The 24,550-nt window shown below is 37.9% G+C and overlaps 1 protein-coding gene across 8 annotated transcripts in view; it reads left to right on the forward strand.

Moving 5' to 3' along the window:
• Positions 1 to 24,550, forward strand: part of cntn4 (contactin 4) — a 727,084-nt gene that overhangs the window by 393,185 nt on the left and 309,349 nt on the right. For all 8 annotated transcript variants that reach the window (XM_008105345.2, XM_008105346.2, XM_062969727.1 and 5 more), the window contains 2 exons: positions 18,073 to 18,199; positions 22,369 to 22,544. In XM_008105345.2, the coding sequence (XP_008103552.2) occupies positions 18,073 to 18,199; positions 22,369 to 22,544 (303 nt within the window). The remainder of the gene's footprint in view (positions 1 to 18,072; positions 18,200 to 22,368; positions 22,545 to 24,550) is intronic.

Consider the following 24,550-nt stretch of genomic DNA (forward strand, 5'->3'; position numbering starts at 1 on the left):
GTGGAGTGCCCTTTGTTTCATGGGTACAATTTTCATAGTTGGGAGCTATGGTAGAGGCAAGTGGACAGATGGACAGATATGTTCTCTTACTATAAACAAAACAATACTAAATAGCTAAATACAAAACAAAATCCATGCACATTTTCAAAAATTAAAAGAAATAACACTGAACAATGTGTATTATTTACTATTTACTAGTTATCTATTTTAAATAATTTATTACATTTCCATTTATTTGTTTATTTTACTTTTATTTGGGGAATTTTCTGACACAACTGAAAGTTAAACTGAAATTAGACAATTATCATATTACAACAGAAGCAAATTAAAATAATGTTTAAAATAGATCACCAAAAAACCTACAAGTCCTAAGCAGACATTCAGTTGCCAAAAAAATCCCCCTGCCAAAATAATATTGGTTACATTTTGCAAGAAAATTCAAGTTCACCTTCCAAGAGCATCTCTTCCAAGAATATCTTTAAGAACAGTGTGAATGTTTTGTTTTCAAACTGAATTACATTTATACACTGTCAGAAATAATCACCAACTTTCCACTGCGCTATTTAAAGAAGAACTTAGGCAGAGGATTTGATGAACAAATATTTGCAAATAAGCAGATAGTCACTGGTAATTCCGTAGGTAAATTGATGTTTTTGCTTGATATAGAAAAAGGTTGTAAATAATCAGTCTGATGTATTCCTCTAAATGAATGACCTGGAAACTAATGTAAGTGACAGGAGTAAATGGAAAAAAGAATTGCATTTTATTATGTTGTTTAATATGGATCTTAGAATGCTTAATTCATGTCGTATCTGTATGTTTTTGCTGCCAATCTAAAATAAACAAACAATAGAGAATATTACAAGATGAAGTGAAGCTCTATTCTTCCTCACTGTACAATTTCAATTCCATTATTTATGTTTATAGTCCCCCTCAGGGTGAGATAGAGCAGAGTAGAAATAAAGTACATAAACAATAATAATAATAATAATAATAATAATAATAATAATAATAATAATAATAATAATAATAATAATAATAAATGTATAGATACAGGGAAGAACTGATAAGTAGGCCTAATTCTTAGGTTTTTAGACCTGTTTCTGGGTTTATTTGGGACGCTGATTCAGAAAATTGCATTGGCTATACCGCATCAGCCTTGGTTTCTTAGATATGGTTATCATTATTTCTTTGGATGAAAAGATGAAGACTGGTAAATGGCATGTGTGCTGTATCTCAAAACCTAGTGCCATTTTTGGAATCAGCAGGTCAGATATATCCAGAAACAGGCCTAACATGTAAGGCACTAGAATGTGTGTTAGCCAGTGATAATCCCAACTACAACAGAATCATTTAATCATTTGTTCTATAATGAAACAGGACTAAAATAAATCCAGTAGATTCAGTGGATTTGATTATAGTCAGACTATCAAAGGGATTCATCTGAGGTTACATACTTTTTCTATGTCATCACACAATGTGGTCTTATTCCCTTTCTTTTGAGGTCTTCAAGGGAGGTTGGACAGCCATCTCTCAAGAATGCTGTGTATTCTTGCATGGAAGAGAGGTTGAACTCGATAGCTCTGTGGTCCTATAAATAAAAAAACGACTAATTGGTCATAGGACTCTTTGCTGATGATGATGCTTCTAGTGCAAGAAAAAAATAGAGTACAATGAATCTCTGAAATTAATTCATCAAAGAATAATCTAAACTTGTCTCTGAAAAATGTCTTTAAAGTAATCTGGGAAGCAAGGAATTATAACAAAAGTATACCCCTCATGATAATCTTCTATTTTATTTCAACTGCCTATGTTGTGTCATGAAATGGGAATTAAGTTAGCAGAAAGTGTGGTCTTCTCCCCTCAACGGTTGCTCTCTCTGTATCTTCTTCTACATTTTCCCAGGCTAGATTTTGATGTACTCTCCCACAATCAACCTATTTAGTCTCTATTTTTTCAATTTTATTTTACTACTACTAATAATAATAATAGTAATAATAATAATAATATGACCTGAAGCTATATGGGAAAACGGAAACTGAAATCCAATCTCTGACCAACACTGTCCGAATTTTTAGCACTGACATCAGCATGGAGTTTGGCTTGGACAAATGTTCGACAGTGGCACTGAAGAAGGGAAAAATCATTGAAAGCGAGGGCATCAATATGCCCAATGGCCAAACAATAAGGTGTCACCAGCCAGAGGCCTATAAATATCTGGGCATATTACAGCTGATAACATCAAGCATGAACATGTGAAAACTGTGGTCAGCAAAGAATACACACAAAGGGTCAGAAAAATTCTCAAAAGCAAGCTCAATGGAGGCAACACCATCAAGGCCATAAACACCTGGGCCATACCTGTCATAAGATATACTGCTGGCATTATAAATTGGACACAGGCAGAACTGGACAATTTGGACAGAAAAACAAGAAAACTCATGACCATTCATCATTCACTGCACCCTCGCAGTGATGTTGACCGGCTGTATCTACCTAGAAGATCAGGGGGCAGAGGACTCTTACAAGTCAAACAAGCAGTCAAAGAAGAAGAACATGCCCTGGCAGAATATGTAAAGCAAAGTGAAAAACCTGCTTTGATTGAAGTCAAAAATCAGAAACTCCTCAAAGCACAGCAGACAAAAAACTAGTACAAGAAAACCGCACTACAAACTAGAGCTGACAGCTGGCACAACAAAATACTGCATGGAAAGTTCCTTGACAAAATTGAAGGAAAAGCTGACAAGGAGAAGACCTGGCTCTGGCTCTCGAATGGGACCCTGAAGAAGGAGACAGAAGGCCTGATCCTTGCAGCCCAGGAGCAAGCCATCAGAACAAATGCAATCAAGGCCAAGATCGAAAAATCAGCTGATGACCCAAAATGCAGACTGTGCAAGGAAACCGATGAAACCATTGATCATATCCTCAGCTGCTGTAAGAAAATTGCACAGACAGACTACAAACAGAGGCACAACTATGTGGCCCAAATGATTCATTGGAACTTATGCCTCAAGTACCACCTCCCTGCAGTAAAGAACTGGTGGAATCACAAACCTGTAAAGGTTGTGGAAAATGAACACGCAAAGATACTGTGGGACTTCCGAATCCAGACTGACAAAGTTCTGGAACACAACAAACCAGACATCACAGTTGTGGAAAAGAACAAGGTTTGGATCATTGATGTTGCCATCCCAGGTGACAGTCGCATTGATGAAAAACAACAGGAAAAAATCAGCCGCTATCAGGACCTCAAGATTGAACTTCAGAGACTCTGGCAGAAACCAGTGCAGGTGGTCCCGGTGGTGATGAGCACACTGGGTGCCGTGCCAAAAGATCTCAGCCGGCATTTGGAAACAATAGACATTGACAAAATTACGATCTGCCAACTGCAAAAGGCCACCTTACTGGGATCTGCACGCATCATCCGAAAATACATCACACAGTCCTAGACACTTGGGAAGTGTTCGACTTGTGATTTTGTGAAACGAAATCCAGCATACCTATCTTGTTTACTGTGTCATACAACGTCGTTGTGTCAATAATAATAATAATAATAATAATAATAATAATAATAATAATAATATCAGCAGAGCCATAATACCGTTGCTCAGATGATCCATTGGAATTTGTGCCACAAATATCATCTGCCTGTGACAAAGAACTGGTGGGATCACAAGCCGGAAAAAGTTCCAGAAAATGGAACCTAACCTAACTAAAAAAAAAACCTAACTATGTATTTTCTCCTTCTCGGTTCTGCTTGCCTCAGGCTCTTTCTACACTGCCATATAATCCAGATTATCAAATCAGATAATCCACATTGTCTGCTTTGAACTTGATTGTATGAGTCTACACTGCCACATAATCCAGTTCAAAGCAGATAATCTGGATTTTATGTAGAATGGGCCTTAGGCATCCAGGTCAGACCCTGGAAGATCTTGGCATAAAAGCATGCTCACAAAGGCAAATCCTTGGATACAGCTTTATTTCCCTTCTTACCAAGACTACAGAAAGACAGTTCTAACCAGTTCCTGCCAACTGCGGTGTATATCATCTAGCTGACCCACGACCCCTCCAAATAGCTATTTTCAAATGGCTATATTCCATTCTCACAGAACACTCTACAGTTCCCAGTTCCCCCCAGTCCAGATGGTCATTATCAGAGATGTGTAGCCATCCTCCCTCTCCCAACAGTCATGTCATGGCGTGGACGAAACAGCTCAGTGCAAGCTGGTATGGACACAGTATAACTATTGATCACAAAGCCTACGCCTGAATCTAGGCCTTCTCTTTATCAGTATTACTCAAAGTGGTCCACAAGTTCTTATTGAGTTTCTGGGAAACAAAAACAATTGTACTAGACAATTGTATCTAAATAAGGTACCAATTTGTGACATGCTCGAAAAGATGTCTCCCACATTAGAAACTTTGGAAGGCACAATTCTGAATGACAAGGGAACACTGCAGCTGCTTTTTCCATGTTATAAAATAAACAAGCTGCATTCAACTTTCTTAAGAAAGTCTAGAACTGGGTTAGACCTGTAAAATTAAATTGTTCTTCCAAGCACAATTTATGAAAATTTATTCAAAAATTAGTAATGTAATTATGAATACTCTTCAATTTTTTTTTAAAAAAAACAATAAAATTGGTGATGGGATGCTTTTCCTTCTCTTGGCCTTTAGATATATTTTCATGACCAGTCCAGAGGCTAGGTAAAGCAATCTAAGCTCAGAAAAGCCTTCTTTGCCCATAGAGTAAAATGATTTTTCTACAGGCATCCTCCACAAATTTCCCTTTTTTCCATTGCCTGATATTCAGCAACCTCACATCGTGTTTATTCATACAGAAGATTCAAATGATTATGCTTTCCCTAAGATGCTGCTATTTCATACTGCTGATAAAGACTGACACATTTTAATATTTTCCCATGGGACAAAAATCTCATCTCATATAGAAATCTAGTAAAGCATGAATAACTTCAATACAACTAGGTATCCTAGGTATCGTTGGTGGTTTGATTCTAGGACCCCTGTGATTACCAAAATCCTTGAATGTTTAAGTCCAATGATACGCACTAATAGAGTCCCTTATATAAAATGGTAAAAATCAAGTATTGCTTTTTGAATTTAAAAACATATTTTCAACCCACAGATGGTTGAACCTGTGATATAGAGGGTCAACTCTATTACTTCATCTTTCTCATAATAAAGTAACATGGCAAGGGTGGGTGAGTTTGCTGTGTATCCCAGGAAAACACATTTACTTCATGGCTTACAAGACCGGCAGGGCTGATAAAAGACTGCTTCGCCCTACTGATTGGATAGTTTGTCCTTTTTTTACCCTGTTTCATGTTGTTGAGAAGGTGAATTATTACTTTTAAATATGGCTTGATTGGCTTTGATTTCCTTTCTTCAGTGAATGAGCCATTCCTGCAACTGGCACCTGGGCAAGGGTTTCTTCTTCCACTCTGTATCTTTCTCCAGTTGAGGAGAATATGCAGCAGGTCATGCACATCCTTGCTGTTATGCCAAATTTTGATTAGAAATAGTGGCAAGGATGCTCACAATTGCTACTGACCCTCCAAGTTCAGAATGCAAACAACACTATGATGTATGATCAGTACTCGACAATATAAGAAGATTCCCATGCATATTGCTTATCTTTTGATTTTGAAAGGCCAGTGATGAGTTTTATGGACATGTGGGCTGTGGAAGTGAGGGGCTTAGAAGGATAGAATGCTGGTAGCTATTAGCATACATGCCAGTGGGCACATTGAGGAGCCATCAATGTGCCCATCAGGGACATTTAGTCACATGGATAGCTCCTTTAATACCATTGATGGCTCCTCAATGTGCCCATTGGCATGTATGCTAATAGCTACCAGCATTCTATCCTTCTAAGCCCCTCACTTCCACAGCCCACATGTCCATAAAACTCATCACTGGCCTTTCAAAATCAAAAGATAAGCAATATGCATGGGAATCTTCTTATAACTTCGAGTACTGATCATACATCATAGTGTTGTTTGCATTCTGAACTTGGAGGGTCAGTAGCAATTGTGAGCATCCTTGCCACTATTTCTAATCAATATTTGGCATAACAGCAAGGATGTGCATGACCTGAGTAAAATAGGCTCAGTGCCTTGTATAGTTTCCCAAAGGTTCAAGTTACAGCCTAGAGCAATCCACCATCCCAGTAACAAAGAAACCACCAACTATCATTGGGGAGGATTTACCCTGGGACTCTCCATTGGTCCTAGGAGGGACATGTAGGGGCTGGGTTAGACCCAAGGAGTGAAGGCTCCCATTATTGTGTTAAAATACAGAATATTGACATCATAAAGCACTTCTGTTTTCATCTCACAACTGAGCAAAAGTCAAGGAATGCTTATTGACCTTCAGTGTGACATGGTAGCAGATATTGCATTCGATTTTTTTCCAATTGAGATTCCCTGAACCAATTTGTGAAGTTGAGAAGTTTACCAGGTGTTGTTTTCTTCAACACTACAGCACCTACAGAAGAAAAGCTGCTTTTCTGGGTCACTACCTGTCATGAAGCCAAATGTGAAAAGGCCAGGAAGCTAAATAATACTTTCACTTTTTACAAAAAAAGTTCAAGTAATATTGACTGGCTAGAAACAAGTTGGAGTCATTTTCCAAAATACTTCATATCATACTTTTCTTTCTTTCCTACCACAAATTTTTAACCCAGTTATGTTTTCATGGATAATTATTCATACTCTGTTTCTTCTCCTGGATATTAATGAAAGATATGTGGTGTCTTTGAATTTTCTCTACACAGGGAGCATCTCTTTCGTTATATATTTCATATGTTTAAGATGTTTTGGAAACTAATAATGAAGAGTTGGAAAAGTTAATGTTTATTCAAAATTTCCAATTATTTCATTGGTATTACTCTCCTGTAAACATGCATAGGATTACAGTTTTAGAACCTACCCTCATTCTTTTATTGAAGATTTAATACAGCTGACTAGTCTGAAGGTATGTTATGTATTTTTAAACAGTGGTGCCCTTCAGTTGTCCTTTCTATCTGGCTAGTTCTTCCTAAGGTGCATTGTTATATTACAAAAATACCAAGTATCAGTTTGGTATGCCTTTCCAGTTGTATTATAAAATGTAGCTAACATGAATTCCCTAAGTAGAAAACAAGGAAATCTTTTTAAAAATCATTTGAACTGGATATAGTCCAAAATATTCTTTGGTTTAGTTATTAGCTTTTCCCCATAGTGAAAAACATTAAATTAAGTCTTCCCTCAAATTGGCCATAACTTTCAATTAAAATAAATGAAGTTTCATTCTGCTAACAATATCAATCAGCCCATCTAACGAAGAATTACAGCATAAATGGTTCACCTGCTCACTTAATATGAAAAGACTCTGCTGCAGTGTATTATGGGTCCCCCTGAAGGTTTTGACTGGGTGATGTATAAGAAACCACATGCCTTATTGCAACATTTACATGCAGATTTTTTATTCCCAAATGGCTGGTGAATCCAACAAATTGCAATCCAGTACATCTGGACATAATCAGGTTAGGGAAGGCTGGTTCATAAGACAGACCTGTGTCATTGTATCCATTGTCCCCACCTCCCTTTTTTTCAGTGGCAGTCAGCTATGGAAGTCTGTGATTATGAAATGGAAGCCCAAAAGGCTGCTTAAACTTTCTGCTTCATGCAATATCTCTACTCAAAATTTCTGTCCTGTCCGATTTTCTGCTTTTGGATAGATGAAAAATTAACCAAGGGAGATCACCATATTTTTCTGGTCGATGTTGCTATTGATTGTGCCATGAACGTTCAGGGTTTATTATGCAGTGAAGGTGGAGTGCGATAGAAAGTGTAGTACTGATCTATTGGAAGACAGAGACATCATATGGAAGCTGGAACGAGCTTGTCTTATATCACTCCTCAAGACAGAATCAGAAATAATGGATCTGAATTACAAGATAGCACATTATGAATAAATATTAGTACCTGTTGAGGTTAAGAGCTATTCAGCACTAGAAATATGCCACTTTGGAAGTAGGTGAACTCTCTTTTGCTGACATTTTTTCAATGAAGGTTCAGTGTCAGGAATATTTTCAGGTTTATTTGCCAATTTGTGATAAGAGATTGGCCTAAGTAATTCTTGGGATTCTTTCCAAATCTGTAGTTGTATGACATGAGTTGACAAAATAATTTTCTAAAATTGCCATATATTATTACCATATTATTTACTAGAATGAATGTTGTCAGAATGGACTTTAAAATATCATAATAAGAAGAATTGAGAAATGTGTTTGAGAAATTGAGAAATATGTGTTTTCAATGAAGCTTAGATATTTTAAAGTTACTATTACATAGATATGTTTTGCCTGAACTGTATTTTGCCCTAGGAAAATAGCAAAGTACTGTATGTTTTGTGCCATTTCGTGGATAGCTTCACAATGGTTCCTTCTACATAGTTTTCTTTTAATGTTGTGAGTTCACTGCATAGTTGCCAAATTAAATTTTTAAGATATGAAAAAATACTTGCACACAATTATACTTCTTGCTACCCTCTCTCTCTGTGGGATCCAGTGAGCCATTTAATCTCATGCATTCATAGCTGAGTATTTTGAATTCTTTGCTCCAGATGGCCAACAGGTGCACCCTGTGTATGACTATTGTATTTACTGCTGATTCGCACATCTGAGAGTTTGACACACACTTCCATGGGATACAATAATGTACCAGCATTTTTCTTGCAAAAGGAATGTATGGGCTGCCGACTAAAGAGATTATGAACTTGGTTATCTCAGCTACACAGTGGTAGTAATTAAATGGGCAGAGGAAAGGAAGAAAAGAATAGCCAATAAAATAATGCTAATTGTAGATTGTTGTTATTTCTCCCCTTTCTTCCTTTCCTTTTCCTTTTATGCTGACAGCTGCTCTCAGATTTTCTCATTTCTTTAGTGTATGCAATGTATTTTTCTCAAACCATAATAATAATTTTAATAGTCTTATTGAGAGAAAGATTTTCTTTGTTTAAAAGGCAGATATTAAAAGTTGTCTCTTGCCAGTTTTTTGATGTGGGGACAATGATCTGAACTGAATTTCCACCAAGTATTTTGATGTGATTCTCCCCTTCTCTTCCCACCACCCCAATCTGTCTACATGTTTGACACAAGTTAATTGACTTCCTAAAAACAAGAGCTTTTTAACTTTTTGAGTCCCAGAATCATTATGAACTATTGCTTTCCTAGTCACTCATGATAGCCAGAAGATGATATATGGCAAGGAAGTCTTGAAATTATTTCCGCTATTTCTATGGTTAATTATTTTATGAAATGAACACTAAATTGCTAGAAGTTACATTCCTAGATAGCTCAAACTGAAGTTGTTTCTGATTGATGCACAGTCTGTCTCTTTGATGGTAGTACTTACAAATCTTGTCATTAAAAAAAATCTATTCAATTAATAGTATTTATTATTTTGAGTGCTTGCATTTATAAGGCTCTGTACTTATACAGTTTAGGAAGATACTGGAGATAGCCTTAGGTTTTCAGTATAACATACTAATGTGATGTAGGGTCAGTTGTGTTGGCCATACAAAGAAAGAGCAAGTTCCAAAATATGTCTGGTGACAATATCTTAATTGTGCTAACTAAAAGGAATAAAATATCACAGTAACTTCCAAAGCTTCACATGTCTATCAAGGAGAAATGGTAAAATGGCATGGAAGAGAAATCCGTGATGATGCCATAAATCCTATTATCTTTTTCTGCTTCAAATGTTATAGGAAGGGTACATAGACAAAAGGTTAACATTTTCATTTCCCTTGCCATACAGGAATTTACAATTAAACCTGTTGCTACTTTTATGTTTTTCTTGACTTTTCATGAATTACCATTTAGCTATAATGTCATATCATCTCAGGAAGGAAGACTCACATAACTCATTCCCAACTAACTTGAGATACAGCCTTTACTGATAATTAATTCATCTTAGATTCAGTTGCTTTGATGGCTTGGTAGTCATCTTTGAAAAGCTCTGATGTGGTGCTATTTTTATTTATTTATTGGTTCAACTCTAGGGTAGAACCCACAGTTCCAAAAGTGCTTATGTACATGTTGTGATTTTTCAAGGAACTGTGGAATAGTTTTACTGGAATGTTTTACTGGGATATGACTGGGACATATGTTTTTATGGTGCTTCTCTTTTTTCCTGCAGAGATGATTGAAGACACGTGCATCAAATGCAAGGCCCATGGGATGAATTTGTTCTGCCATGTCATGTTATGTGGCCCACAAGGCTTTCAATGCCAGGGCAATCTAGTTAAATTCATACAGTCTTACAATTACAGCCGACCCTTTGAAGACATAAGGCTGATGTGGCTCCCAGTGAAAATGAGTTTGATACCTCTAATCTAAGAAGTTGATGCCGGGATACTCACTGGTTTCTGGATTGTGGATTCCTCGGGGCTCATTTCTGTCTCCCATGTTAACCTGAAAACCCTTATTCTTTGATATGATCCTATTATTATTTTGATATTGTTTGAGAAGGCTCTTCTTTCTATCCCAACAATCTCACTAATATACTTGATGGGCACACAAGACAGGGCCTTCCCTCTTGCCTTCCACCAGAATTTATAGAGAGGTTAATCTGGTGCTCTTTTTGTAGACAGGTGAAGGGATTTTTTTTGGCAAGGTTTTAAAGGCTGATTACTAAAGGGGAACAACCCTTGCATAATGTGCAGTACTTTCTATTTAAAACAAACATTTAACTGAATAATAGAATCATATAGTTGGAAGAGGCCACATGGGACATCTAGTTCAACCCCCTGCCATGCAGGAAAAGCACATTCAAAGTACCCTTGACAGATGACCATCCAGTCTCTGTTTAAAAACCTCCAAAGAAGGAGCCTCCACTACACTCTGAGGGCCCATCTACATAGCACCTAAACTGCTGATTGGGCTGTGAAACAGACACCCAGCTGATTTAAAGGAAGCACAAACGGAAAGCAATTATAACTCTCTGGAACTCTTTATTTTAAACTTAAGCAGAGCTTGAAACAATTGGGGGAAGGGAGAAATCCAACAGAAGTTTTTTTTAAAAAAAAATTCACTCTGTTATGTGCTGAATCTCATATATTCACATGCAGATCTGCTTATATTTATATTCAGATATTTACATGTGCACATAATCACATATATGATCCAGCACATACATAACAGAGTGATTTTTTAAAAAACACTTCTGTTGGATCCGACCAATCCTTGTAACTACAGGCCAATCTCTAACCTACCATTCTTGGGCAAGGTCTTGGAGCGGGTGGTTGCTTCTCAGCTCCAGGGATTCTTGGAAGATACAGATTTTCTGGACCAATCACAGTCTGGCTTTAGGCCTGGGTTCAGTACCGAGATGGCTTTGGTTGCCTTGGTGGATGACCTCCGCAGGGAGCTGGACAGGGGGAGTGTGACCCTGCTGGTTCTCTTGGACATCTCAGCGGCTTTTGATACCATCGACCATGGTATCCTTCTGGGGCGGCTCTCTGGGATGGGCCTTGGGGGTACTGCACTCCAGTGGCTCCAGTCCTTTCTGGAGGGTCGTTCCCAGTTGGTGAAGCTGGGGGACACCTGCTCGGACCCCTGGCCATTGACCTGTGGGGTCCCGCTGGGAGAGGTCATCCGGAGTTTTGGAGTGCGGTGCCATCTCTACGCGGATGACACCCAACTCTACTACTCTTTTCCACCTAAATCCAAGGAAGCCCCTCGGATTCTGGACCAGTGTCTGGCCGCTGTGTTGGCCTGGATGAGGGTGAACAAACTGAGACTTAATCCCGACAAGACAGAGGTCCTCCAGGTCAGTCGTACGTCTGATCGGGGTATTGGGTGGCAACCTGTGCTTGACGGGGTCGCACTCCCCCTGAAGGCGCAGGTCCGCAGCTTGGGGGTCCTCCTGGATTCGGGGCTGACACTTGAGGCTCAGGTGTCGGCCGTGGCCGGGAGGGCCTTTGCACAACTAAAACTTGTGTGCCAGCTGCGACCGTACCTCGAGAACTCTGATCTGACCAGGGTGGTCCATGCCTTAGTTACCTCTAGACTGGACTATTGCAATGCGCTCTACGTGGGGCTGCCTTTGAAGACGGCCCGGAAATTACAACTAGTACAGCGTTCGGCAGCCAGGCTTCTAACCGGAGCAAATTACAGGGCACGTTCAACGCCTCTGTTTAAGGAGCTTCACTGGCTGCCATTTACTTTCCGGGCCCAATTCAAGGTGCAGGTTATCACCTACAAAGCCCTAAACGGTTTGGGACCCAGCTACCTTAGAGACCGCATCTCCCTCGATGAACCCACACGTTCTCTTCGCTCGTCGGGGGAGGCCCTTCTCTCACTCCCACCACCCTCACAGTCACGGTTGGTGGGGACGAGAGAGAGGGCCTTCTCCGTCGTGGCCCCCCGGCTTTGGAACTCTCTAGAGAGATCAGGCAGGCCCCTACCCTCCTCTCCTTCCGGAAGAGCTTAAAAACCTGGCTGTTTCAAAAGGCCTTCGATGTTTAGTTGTTGCTGGATTGATCTATCTGTCCATTCCATAATAGTCCCATTGTTGTTGTCTTGCCATTTTATACTGCACTTTATTGTCCAACTGTGAAATTTCCTTTTCCCATTTCGTATCACTCTGCATTTCGCCTGGGATCTACGAATTAGTCTCCTGTTTTTAACACTGTATCCTGCTTGTTGATTTTAATGATTGTTTTTATTGATGTTGATGTTTTTTACTGGGATAATTGTTTTATTGCTTTGTTACTGTTTTGTTTGTTTTATCGGGCCTGGCCCCATGTAAGCCGCCCCGAGTCCCTTCGGGGAGATGGGGCGGGGTATAAAAATAAACTTATTATTATTATATTATTATTGGATGTCACCCGTCCGCCCTCCATCTTGTTCTGATAGAGAGGAAGCCTGTGAGGACATCGGGATACCCAATCCCAGGACTAACAGGTCTGTGGGGACCTGCAGTCAAATTCTGGAATTTTTTAACCCCCATTTAAAATCCACATTTTTGTGCTATCTCCAGAGTAGTAGAAAACAAGCTTATTCCCTCTTACTTATGACATCCTTTCATGTCATGTTCTCTCAACTTTCTCTTCTGCAGGCTAAACATACCCAACGCTTTAAGGCAATTGGGCATTGTCTCCAAACCTTGATCATTTTAGTCACCCTCCTCTGGACACATTCCAGCTTGTTAATATCAATTTTAAATTGTGGTGCCCAGAACTGGACACAGTATTCTGGGTGAGATCTTCACTTCTTCACTTCACCTCACTTCACTTTATTTCTTAATTAGTCGCTCTCCACCAGAGTGCTCCAAGAGACTTACAATTTAAAATATCATTCCACAATATAAAAAACATTCATCATAAAAACATTCAACATAAAAACATTCAACATAATGTTGAATTCAACTTAAAAACATTCAACAGTGACTATTTGGCAAATTTGATCTGATTTACTTAAATGCACAACCAAACAGCCAAGTCTTGAGCGCTTTTCCAAAAGGTCGCAACCAAAGATCTGACCAAAGCAGGAAAGAGGTGCACCATGACTTCCCTCAATCTAGACCAGGCATGTGCAAACTTTGGCCCTCCAGGTGTTTTGAACTTCAACTCGCAGAAATCCCAGCAAAATTGCTGACTGTTAGGAATTGTGGGAGTTAAAGTTTGGAGGGCCAAAGTTTGTTCATGCCTGATCTAGACACTATTCATCTTGAAATCCCATTGACTTTTTTAGCTGCAGCATCACATTGCTTGCTCATGTTCAACTTGTTGTTCATGAAGACTCCACAGTCTTTTTCACATGTACTGTTGTCAAGCCAGGTGTCACCCATTCTCTATCTTTGCATTTCAGTTTTTCTGCTCAAGTGTAGTATCTTACATTGGTCCTTGTTGAAATTCATTTTGTTAGTTTTGGCCCAGCTCTCTAATCTGTTAAGGTCATTGGAATTCTGATTCTGTCTTCTGGAGTATTAGCTATTCCTTTTAATTTGGCATCATATGCAAACTTGATAAGTCATTAATAAAGATGTTAAACAGTACAGAATAGAACCCTGCAGCACTCCACTAGTCATTCCTTTCCAGAATGAAGAGGAACCATTGGTGAGCAGTCTTTGAATTTGGTCGCATAAACAATTACAGATCCACTTAATAATAGAATTGCCTTGCCCACATTTGTTTCCAAGAAGGTCATGGGGGACTTTGTCAAAGGCCTTATTGAAATAAAGATATGCTATATCCTCAGCATTCCCTGCATCTACCAAGCTTGTAACTCTATCAAAAAAAGAGATAAGATTAGTCTGGCATGTCTTGTTTTTGAAAAATCCATGTTGACTTTTAGTGATCACACAATTCCTTTCTAAGCAATTGAAACTTCTTCCTTAATGATCTTTTCTAGAATGTTCCCTGATATTGATGTCAGGCTGACTTGAAGATAAAGACAACATTTGCCCTCCTCCAGTCTTCTGGAACTTCTTTTGTTCTCCAAAAACTCTCAACAAATCTGAAATGATTTGTGCTAGATTCTTCAATACTCTTGGATGTAGTTCATCTGGTTCTGGATATTTGAATTCGATTAGAGTGGCCAGATATTCCTGGATTTCTTCTTTACCTGTCCCGGATTGCATTTCCCCTATCCACTCCATATTGCTTAGGTTGAAAACTGACTTCTTTTTGTGATAAGACTGAAGCCAATAAGATGTTGAATAGTTCTGCCTTTTCCCTATCCCCTGTCAGCATTCCACCATCTTGTCCTTGCAGAGGTCCTACCATTTTCTTGTTCATCCTTTTTCTACTGACATAATCAAAGATCCCCTTTTTATTGTTTTTAATCTCTCTGGCAAGCCTGAGCTCATTTTGCACTTTAGCCTTATGAATCTTTTTCCTACATATGTTGATTATTCATTGGAATTCCAATTTGGTATTTTCTTTTTGGTGATTTTATCAACTTTAATGCTGGCTCCTGTTTATCACGGTGACTGAGCTTAGCGAATTATGCTATTTCATTGATGAGTCTCCACAATAATTGTAATTGGTTTTAAATGTTTTTAATACTTAATATTTATTTATATCTTATTTCTGAAAATTATTGTGCTTTGTGTGATTTTTGTCTTGTATTTTATGTTACATGTGCTTTGATTTGTATTATATTATATTTATACACTGTATTTGCAATGTGGCACTGAAGTGGCCAAACCGTGAGTTGCTCTGAGTCCCCTTCGCAGTGAGAAGAGTGTGGTAGAAATATAGAAAATAAATAAATTTTTCCCACCTTTTCATTTCTGGTGCATATCACTTTTCAATATTAGCTCAGTTAAACATTCATAGGATATCCATTCTGGTTTCTTTATACTTCTTTTTTTTCTCTCCTTGTTGGCACTTTTTGCAATTGTGCCTTCAGTATCTCACTTTTAAGAAACTCTCATCCATCATTAACTCTTTGGAAAGGTGCGTGTTATAAAGAAGATATAAATGTATCAACAGCAGAGGAATGAAGTAGAAGGTTGTCCACCACTCCCAATTTCCTCCTAGCTTACATAACCCAGGGCAGATGGTGTTAGGATCAACTCTGTCCTTTACCATTCCTTTTCAGTTTATGTTTTATAACACCCCATTTTTTTCTGGGGTGTGGGGTATTGGGTATGGCCAGCCCACGCTGGAATAAAGGGAATAATCTTGAGACTTTTCCATTGTCTTATGGCCCTTTCACACAGCCATATAACCCAGAATATCAAGGCATAAAATCCCACAATATCTGCATTGAACTGGGTAATCTGAGTCACACTGCTATATATTCCAGTTCAAAACAGAAAATGTAGAATTTTATGTAGCTGTGTGTAAGGGGCCTTAGTTCAAATGTTTCCTTCAAAAAAATTATAATTTCTTGATAAGGCTTTCTCCATTAGTGTAGGGAAGTTCTATCAAATATGGTGAACTTACATCTGACCAACTATGCCTATAATTGCATGGTAAGGTCTTTTGGACATACCATGGTACCACTAACGAGCATGCAGTTGTTTGATAAGCACAATCACAAACATGGTTGGTGGGGACGAGGGAGAGAGCCTTCTTCGTGGTGGCCTCCCAGCTTTGAAATGTCCTCTCCAGGGAGATTAGGCAGGCCCCCACCCTATCCACCTTCTGGAGGGAATTGAAGACAAGCCTTTGAGAATGTCTAGCTTAATGGTCTGCAATAATGATACAGCACGACACTTTCATCCCATTCCCTTGTTCCTTAGCTACAACTTGCACTATCCCTTTCCTTTCTTCTTGTTTACAGTTGGTCATATTTTTACGACAGATGGCACTATATGTTATTGGGTGCTGCTCTGAGTTCAAATTGTTGTTTTACATACTCGAGTTTTATTTTGTATTGTACGGTCTGTTTATTTTATTAGTTGTTTTAGGCACCTTGTGCCATATGTAAGCCACCCCAAATCCCTTTGGGGAAATGGAGGCAGCATACAAAAATAAAGTTATTATTAAAGTTATTATTATACTGCACACTTTAGTAATGAAGGAATTATTTACCAGGTGAAATATCCTTCTTAAACATCATGATAGAATTAAAGGTGTAACACCATTTAGATCAGTTACATAGTTATTAATCTACTATTGATGTTTTCATACAATTTTCTTATTTTATTGTCTTGAGGATTACATCTGTTATTTTGTTATTTGTTATTCTTTCTCTCTCCACCATCACTAATAGGTCAGTATGTTATCAGATTTAAACATCATAAGCTTAGTAACTATATTGGTATGCGGAAGAGCTGTCTTTAATATCATAGCAGTATTTCTCATTGTCATTTATTAAACATTTTGTTTTTAATAGTTCATATGCTGATAGATATTTTTATGTGAAGACTGCTATAAAATGTTATTTATTTTCTTAGAGTTTATTCTTTTACATAACTCTTTTTGTCACTTATTGTTACATAGTAATCACTCAAATTGCCCCTTAAATAGTAAAAAGGTAGACCTCATTTTACCTTCTCTTTTTATTCTTTACTGAAGCTTCATGTCAAAACAATGTTATCTGTCTTGCTACCTTTCAATAAATTGGAATAAACTCTCCTTATTCTTGAAGCACTGACATTATTCAAACTCATTTGCACAATGTAAAAAAGCAAGCTTATTCTGGTTGTTTTCATATCTTACAGTATTTACCAGCTTGATTAACTGAATACATTTTCTATCATCTCTTCAATTTTCTTAAATTAACAAGCTTGTTATTTTTACTTTTTTATGCTGAACATATATTACGTAGGTTTTAAAATAAGAATGCACTTAGAGGATCTTGTTTTCTCCTTTATCTTTTTCCAATGCACAGCTGTTAGTGTCAAAGCTAATGATGTAACTTCCTGTAATGTGTGGAGGAAAATGGTTGCCTAGGAGCATTATCTTTACTTTTGCCGATTTCTCCATACTGTCCTCTTCATGACATACTTGTTTGGACATAGAATGTTCCCGCCATTCTAAAATAATGAAACACCTGTCTGGAGACATAGTTACTAGCCATAAGAATTTTAAGATAACATATTCAGGAAGTTTGGTCCTGAGAGCCATCTTGGCGTAATGGTTGGAGTGTTGGACTGCATTTCTGCATTTGACCATGGAAACTCACTGACCCTAAGGTCAAACTGAATCTGTCATGGGATTATCTTTAAAATAGTTATTCAGAGAGGGTTTGCCTTTGCCTTCCTCTGAAACTGAATGTGCTTGCCTATGCTCGTTCCATAGGTTTCTGTGGCTGAGTGGGAATTCAAATCCTAAGTCTCCAAAAGCCTAGTCCAACACTCAAACTGGTTCTCCCATATCCAGTAACATCTACACATGGAGAATGAATTTTTGAAAAAGATAACTCTTTTCTGCATGTGGTCTTAAGATGCTGACATTCCTGGGTCAAATTACTTGATGGTTTTTTGTGTCCTCTCTGTATTTTAACTAATATGCTTCACATATGGCAAAGTGTTTTCCTAACAATACTGCATTGGTTTCAGCTGTATACCATAGACATGAATCTCATTATTATGTATATTACAGATGATAATATACTGCGTGGACCAGTTTTCATCCAAGAACCAAGCAGTGTTGTTTTTGCACTGGATTCTGATGAGAAGAAAGTCAAATTGAGCTGTGAAGTTAAGGGAAATCCTAAACCAACGATAAGGTTTGTTGCATATCTATAAAGTTTTTGTCAGTGTTATTTTAATTAATTAATGGGAAGGGAAAATAAGATCCATATATTATATATCAATTTTAGTGGGATTATCCTAAATTGGGATTAATGTTTTTCCAGTTCTAGAATTCTGTGAACTGAAGTCATAGATATGTCAATCAATGACAAAAATATTGCCGCATTATGCTTAGACTGAAACAATGTTTTTAAAATATGCTTACTGCATTCACATTAAAGGAGGAATTTTATTTTACTTTAATTTAATCTACACAAAGGCTCCTTAAATTATGGCCCGCGGGCCTCATGGGCCCGCCGAAAACATTTATCCAGCCCACCGGGTGCCTGTCCTGTGGATTTGTACCCAAGGTGGCGGTTCCCTCCTCCTTCACCGAGGAAGGCACCTTTTCCTCCCATGCCCCGTGTGCACCTTTCCCGCCGCCACCAAGGAAGACATGTCAGGGATGCTTTGCTTGTGCTTTTTGTGCATGAAAGCAGAAGGGGGTTGGACTAGATGGCCTAAGGGATCTCTCCCAACCCTGTTTATTATGGTACTGTTGTTGTTGTTGTTGTTATTGAGTGGCTGTCTGTCAGGGATGCTTTGATTATGCTTTGCTGCACAAAGGCAGAAGGGGGTTGGACTAGATGGTCCAAGGCGTCTTTTCCAACCCTCACATTGAGGCTGTATTTGTTCCCGTTTTGTTTTTTTACTTCAAAATAAGGTATGTGCAGTGTGCATAGGAATTTTTTCATAGTTTTTTAAAACTATAGTCAGGCCCTCCAACGGTCTGAGGGACAGTGAACTGGTCCCTTGTTTTAAATGTTTGAGGACCTATAATCTACATTAACATTTAATGTTAACAAACTGCAAGAGATGATTAAAACACAAATCTCATCCATTGTTTCATGCCTCCTTCCCTTCTTCATCCCAGTTTGAATTTAAGTGGAAATGGAATGAGTGTAGGAATTTTGAAAAATCTGATTTCTCACTGTCCAGACTACTATAAAGAATGAATGAGATTACAAAAAAGCATAAAAACTTTATGAAATAAAAGCCAGACCCATTCATCCCACTCTGTTCTGCATTGACAGTATCCCATAAGAAAAACTTGAATTTCTCACACACACACATGATTGCTAAATGTTATTTTAAGAGACAAAGCCAAGAAATTGAATTCTCACATGAATATTTAAAATCAATGTAGTATCTATGCCTTTTCTTGGAGTCCATCACTAAAGTGCTATTCAATTTGTCTTCTTAGTTCCCTTCTCCTTCCAGTTATCTCCATGGTTTCCTTCCATTTCTCAGGCAGTGCTCTCTGAAAGACACAAAGAAAATAAAGAAATATTGAGACAATATTAGAAACAAAGGTACATTGCATTTTAAAAACATTAGACTACCAAACACACTTCACTTCGTCATCAGAAAAAAAAACAAATCCAAAATCCTAGTTGAAATGTATCTCTTTAAGCAATGTTTGTGACCAAATGTGATGTAGTGGTTTGGGTGTTGGATTATGACTTGCCAAGAAAACCCCATGATAGGATCATTGTAGGGTCACCATGAGCCAATGACTTGAAGGTATACAACAACAATAATACTTACCTTAAAATTTTGTTTTATTCTGACTGAGGAGCTTTATCTCTGTACAAATCACCACATTTATTAGGTGGTTTAAAGAGTCACACTTCATTAGTTGGCCTTTTTCCTTCCTCTTTATGAGGCTTACTGCTGTTTTATACCAATGCCAGAGGACCACACTTTTCAAGCCAAAATTGTGGTATTATTCAAGTCCCTCTGCCTCTTGCTAGAAGTATGGAACAGCAACAGCAGCATCAACCCCTGTAAGAAGAAAGATATTTAAATATATTTATTATTAGCGTTAATTCACTCATGTAAGAAATAAATATCCCATATATCCGCCTGCAAATTATATTAAATAATTTGATGTTGACATTAGTAATTAGGGGTGCTCACAATACCCACACAGATATACATATATTGTTTTTAACTTGGTCTATAATATTTTTAATCCCTGTTTGGATTAAGAGATATTGAATGAAGCAAAGAAGTTTGATTAAGTCGGAAAATGAATTATCTGTATTTGCAATAACCGATTCTGCATTGAAATCCTCCTTAACCCCCATAAAAAACATTTTAATTTTATAATAATTAAAACTGCTATATCCTCAATGAAAAATTAATCCATTTCTTTTAAAGTTAATTTCTGAAACTATAGTTGAACACACACACACACACACCCCATTCTCTATCTTTGGCACCAAACACACTTGTTAATCCCATCCTATACTTTTTCCTGCCTCAGTTCTTCCTGGAAACAAACCTCTATCAAAATTGTCTTCTCCTTTCATATTTTAACTAATTCCTGTTATTTTCCCTTCCTCTAGTAGTCATGTGCAGTAATCCAATTGGTATTATCTATATATACTGCCCTGGTCCCCATAACATTGAATTGAATTGAATAGCTTTATTGTGGCAGATAGGAAAGCATTTAAATTTGTTGTGCAACAGTATAATGGTGCTATTGCATTACAAATGCTTTCCCCAGCACGCACCACAAAACAACACACCCTCCACACCTCAACCACCACTGCACTGCCTCCAATGCCACATTGGTGTGAAACCTTGGTGTTTAAAATAGTTACAGCTATAGGGCAAGAGCTTTATCTCAGTCTGCTGTATGAGTGCCCAAGGTCAGATCCCCCTTAGCAGTGACACCCGGAAACTTAAAACTGGCCACCCACTCCACTTTGTCTCAATTTGTTACCAAGGGCTGGATTTCTGGTCTCTTCTTTCTGTAGTCCACTATAAGCCCCTTGGTCTGATTCATGTTATGAACCAGATTATTGTCCTTGCACCATGAGAGCAGCCAGCCCACCTCATCCCGATAGGCAGACTCATCCCCTTCAAAGATAAGACCTTCCACAGTTGTATCATCTGGAAATGATATTGTTCTGATGGATAGGGGTACAGACATATGTGTACAAAGTGTTAAGCAGAGGATTCAACACACAGCCCCAGGGCATCTCAGTGTTGAGAGTGAGAGCTGAGAGATATCATTACAGAATCTAACCTAACCTAATTACCTAATCTCTGGGAAATCCAGACAAGAAGTCCATAATCCAGGAACAGATTGAATATGACAATCCAAGATCCATGAGTTTAGACACCAGTCCATGTGGGAGGATTGTGTTAAACACAGAACTAAAGTCTGCAAAAAGTATCCTTATATAGTTCCCCTGTTGATCCAGGTAGGTCAGAGTGGTGTGGAACGTGATGGCTATGGCATCCTCTGTCGATCTGTTAGCTCTATATGAAGCTGATGCTTTTCCATGTGAAAGGCAAGAAATAATATGCCGGCAGACTAGTTTTTCAAGGCATTTCATGATGATGGAAATGAGTGCCACGGGTTTGTAGTCCTGAAAATTATCAGTAGGGAACTTCTTTGGCACCGAAACAATGATGGAGGCCTTCAAACAAGATGGAATAATAGACTGACATAAAAACTAGTTTGAAATCACAGCAAAAACAGTGGCTAATTGGTCAGCACAGTCTTTAAGCGCCCAGCCAGAAATGCCATCCAGTTCAGTGACCTTCTGAGGATTTGGAGCGCTCAAAACACGCCTTACCTTATGTTCCTCCATGGTGAGGTAGAAGCTGCAGCTTCCCACTGGCTGAATTCCAGCTATCTGTGGTGGGCTTACTTCAAAGTGGGCAAAAAAGTGATTTACCTCCCCTGCCAATGAGACATCCCCTTCAGCAGGAATGTCATTGAAATGGCACTTCTAAATACCATAATTGATAAGTATATAAATCTGGATAACACGATCTCAACTGTGATGTTTTTGGTTCTGAAGATTTATCTTGCATTTGAGAAGATGGAACAGATTATTCATAGATACTATAAAATGTTCATCTTGAAGCAGCAATGCAAGAGCAATAAAAATGTAATCCATTTTATGACTGACCACCAAAAAATACACTTATCAAAAGTTATATCACATTTCATTATTCTACAGGCAGTTGTGACTGCTTGCTTGTTAGGAACAAGAAAGTGTTTTTGTCATTTGGTTCAATATATATTTTTCAATAAATCCTTTAACGTTAGCAAAATTCAACAACTGACACTTTTGTGTTATAGGTGGAAGTTAAATGGAACCATAGTTGACATTGGTATGGATTACCGCTACAGTGTGGTTGAAGGCAGCTTGTTGATCAATAATCCCAATAAGACTCAAGATGCTGGAACATACCAGTGCATAGCAACAAATTCGTTCGGAACAATTGTTAGCCGAGAAGCAAAACTACAGTTTGCGTGTAAGTATAATGGTAAACAATAGACATTGCTTTATTGAACCATAATTTAGGGGGAAAAACATACTAATGGCTTTTAAGAAGCATACAAATTATTCTATTCAAGATGCTCTTTGATTTGTTAATTGAATGTGCAAACCTATTTGGAAGCCGAAATATTTTGAGTGATCTTGTCAAGAGGTGAAAAGAATGTGGTTTCATTTCTTAATTCTGGGTTGAAATTAAAAAAACAAAAAACAAAAAGTGGTATATGGTGATATGATGCAATATTGTTGAATTACATGTGTAAATAATGTATGTGTAAATGTTTAACTTCATTATCATTCACACAGCCAATAAACTTCTAAAAGTAAAACCCATAATGGTAGTTGTTCTTGTCTGTTACACAGTGAATGACCTAATGAGGATTCCAGAGTTTTAAGCAATGTTGGATTTATGTTTAAATTTATGAGTCACTCAAATATGGGCAGCCCCCAAGTTATGAACAGGATCGGTTCTGAAGGTTTATTCTTAAGTTGAATTAGTATTTAGGTTGGAACAGGTACTCCAGCCTAACTTGTTAATGCTTCTGTGACTCTTAGTCCTCACATAACCTGATTTTCATATACACAGGCAATTACTGCTTTTGTTCATCTCACTTTAAGCTGTTTCCAGATTCCGAGAAAGAACTAAATTAGGCACTGTTTTTAGATATTGCATCTTAATTAAATATGGTACATTTATTCCTCTCTACCTGATGTCTCCACTTAGAATTATTACTGGTAAAGGCATTGTGAACTGTCCTTAAAATATGGAGGGAAAATATGTCTGGAGGAAGTATATATATCAGGAGGATTTGAAGGATAAGGAAGGATAACAGAACTGAGGAATTTATATGAGTAAATATGGTAACTTATATAAGAAGGTACGGTAACTGCCACCAACGTGAGGTAATGTCTTTTATCGTAAATGATAAATTTACGATAAATGGTAAATGCTAATGGCTTTCCCCCAGGCACAGAGTGAGGCAAGGAGACTGATCTTTATGAACAACAACGAAGTTCAAGTTTATTTGTACATAAGCTTGTGGTTGCAATATATAGACGTTTCAGGATCTTGAGTTACAGTGCAGTCTTATTTGTATGAATACTTCTTAAACAACTTCTCTTCAAAGAACAGTGATCTAACTATCACTTTAACAATCAAGCCGTGGATTGATTTTCTTCTTTTTTTAAAACCGATTCCCTCTAGACTAAACTCCCAGTCAGCTTATATCCTCATCCTTTCCCTGAATGACAATAAGCTGCCGTCTGCTTGTGTGAACAAGCCTCAATTTCCCAGCTTTTCTAAGCTGTCAAAGAGCAACCTCTCTTCAGCTGATTCAAACAGCCCCTAACTTCCTCAAAAGTCGAACAGCAACTAACTATTCTATGCGAGGCCTGCCTTCGTTAATATATAACTTCTTCTTTTTTTTCTTTTAACAAACAAATAAAATCATATTAATAATTTCTGTTAACTCATAACATCCTTACAGGCATCCTTGAGGTTTGAAGAGCCAATTTGTATTTGGCTGTTGATGAATTCAAAGACATAGCTTTCGGTATGCAAAGGGATCTTGTTGTATCTTAGAGACTGAGGGAGAAAACAAAGTTGGTGGCATAAACTTTCATAGACTTGCATCCGAGGAAGTAGGTGTAGTCTATGAATGTTTATGCTGCCATCTCTGTTCTCTCTGACTTTAACACACTACAAGATTTCCTTGCTGGCTGTTGATGGTTATAGTTCCGGGACAAGTACAAGCAGTCCCTAAGTTATGAACAAGGTTCTGTAGGTTTGTTCTTAAGTTGAATTTGTATGTAAGTCAAAAAGATACATTTTTAAGTGTAACTCCAGTCAAAGTATATATATGCTGATGTTTTTATTGGGATAATTGTGTTATTGCTTTGTTATTGTTATTTGATTGTTGTGCCGGGCAAGGCCCCATGTAAGCTGCCCCGAGTCCCTTCGGGGAGATGGGGCGGGGTATAAAA

Source organism: Anolis carolinensis, chromosome 2 (assembly GCF_035594765.1).
Source record: "Anolis carolinensis isolate JA03-04 chromosome 2, rAnoCar3.1.pri, whole genome shotgun sequence".
NCBI classification, from domain to species: Eukaryota; Metazoa; Chordata; class Lepidosauria; order Squamata; family Dactyloidae; genus Anolis; species Anolis carolinensis.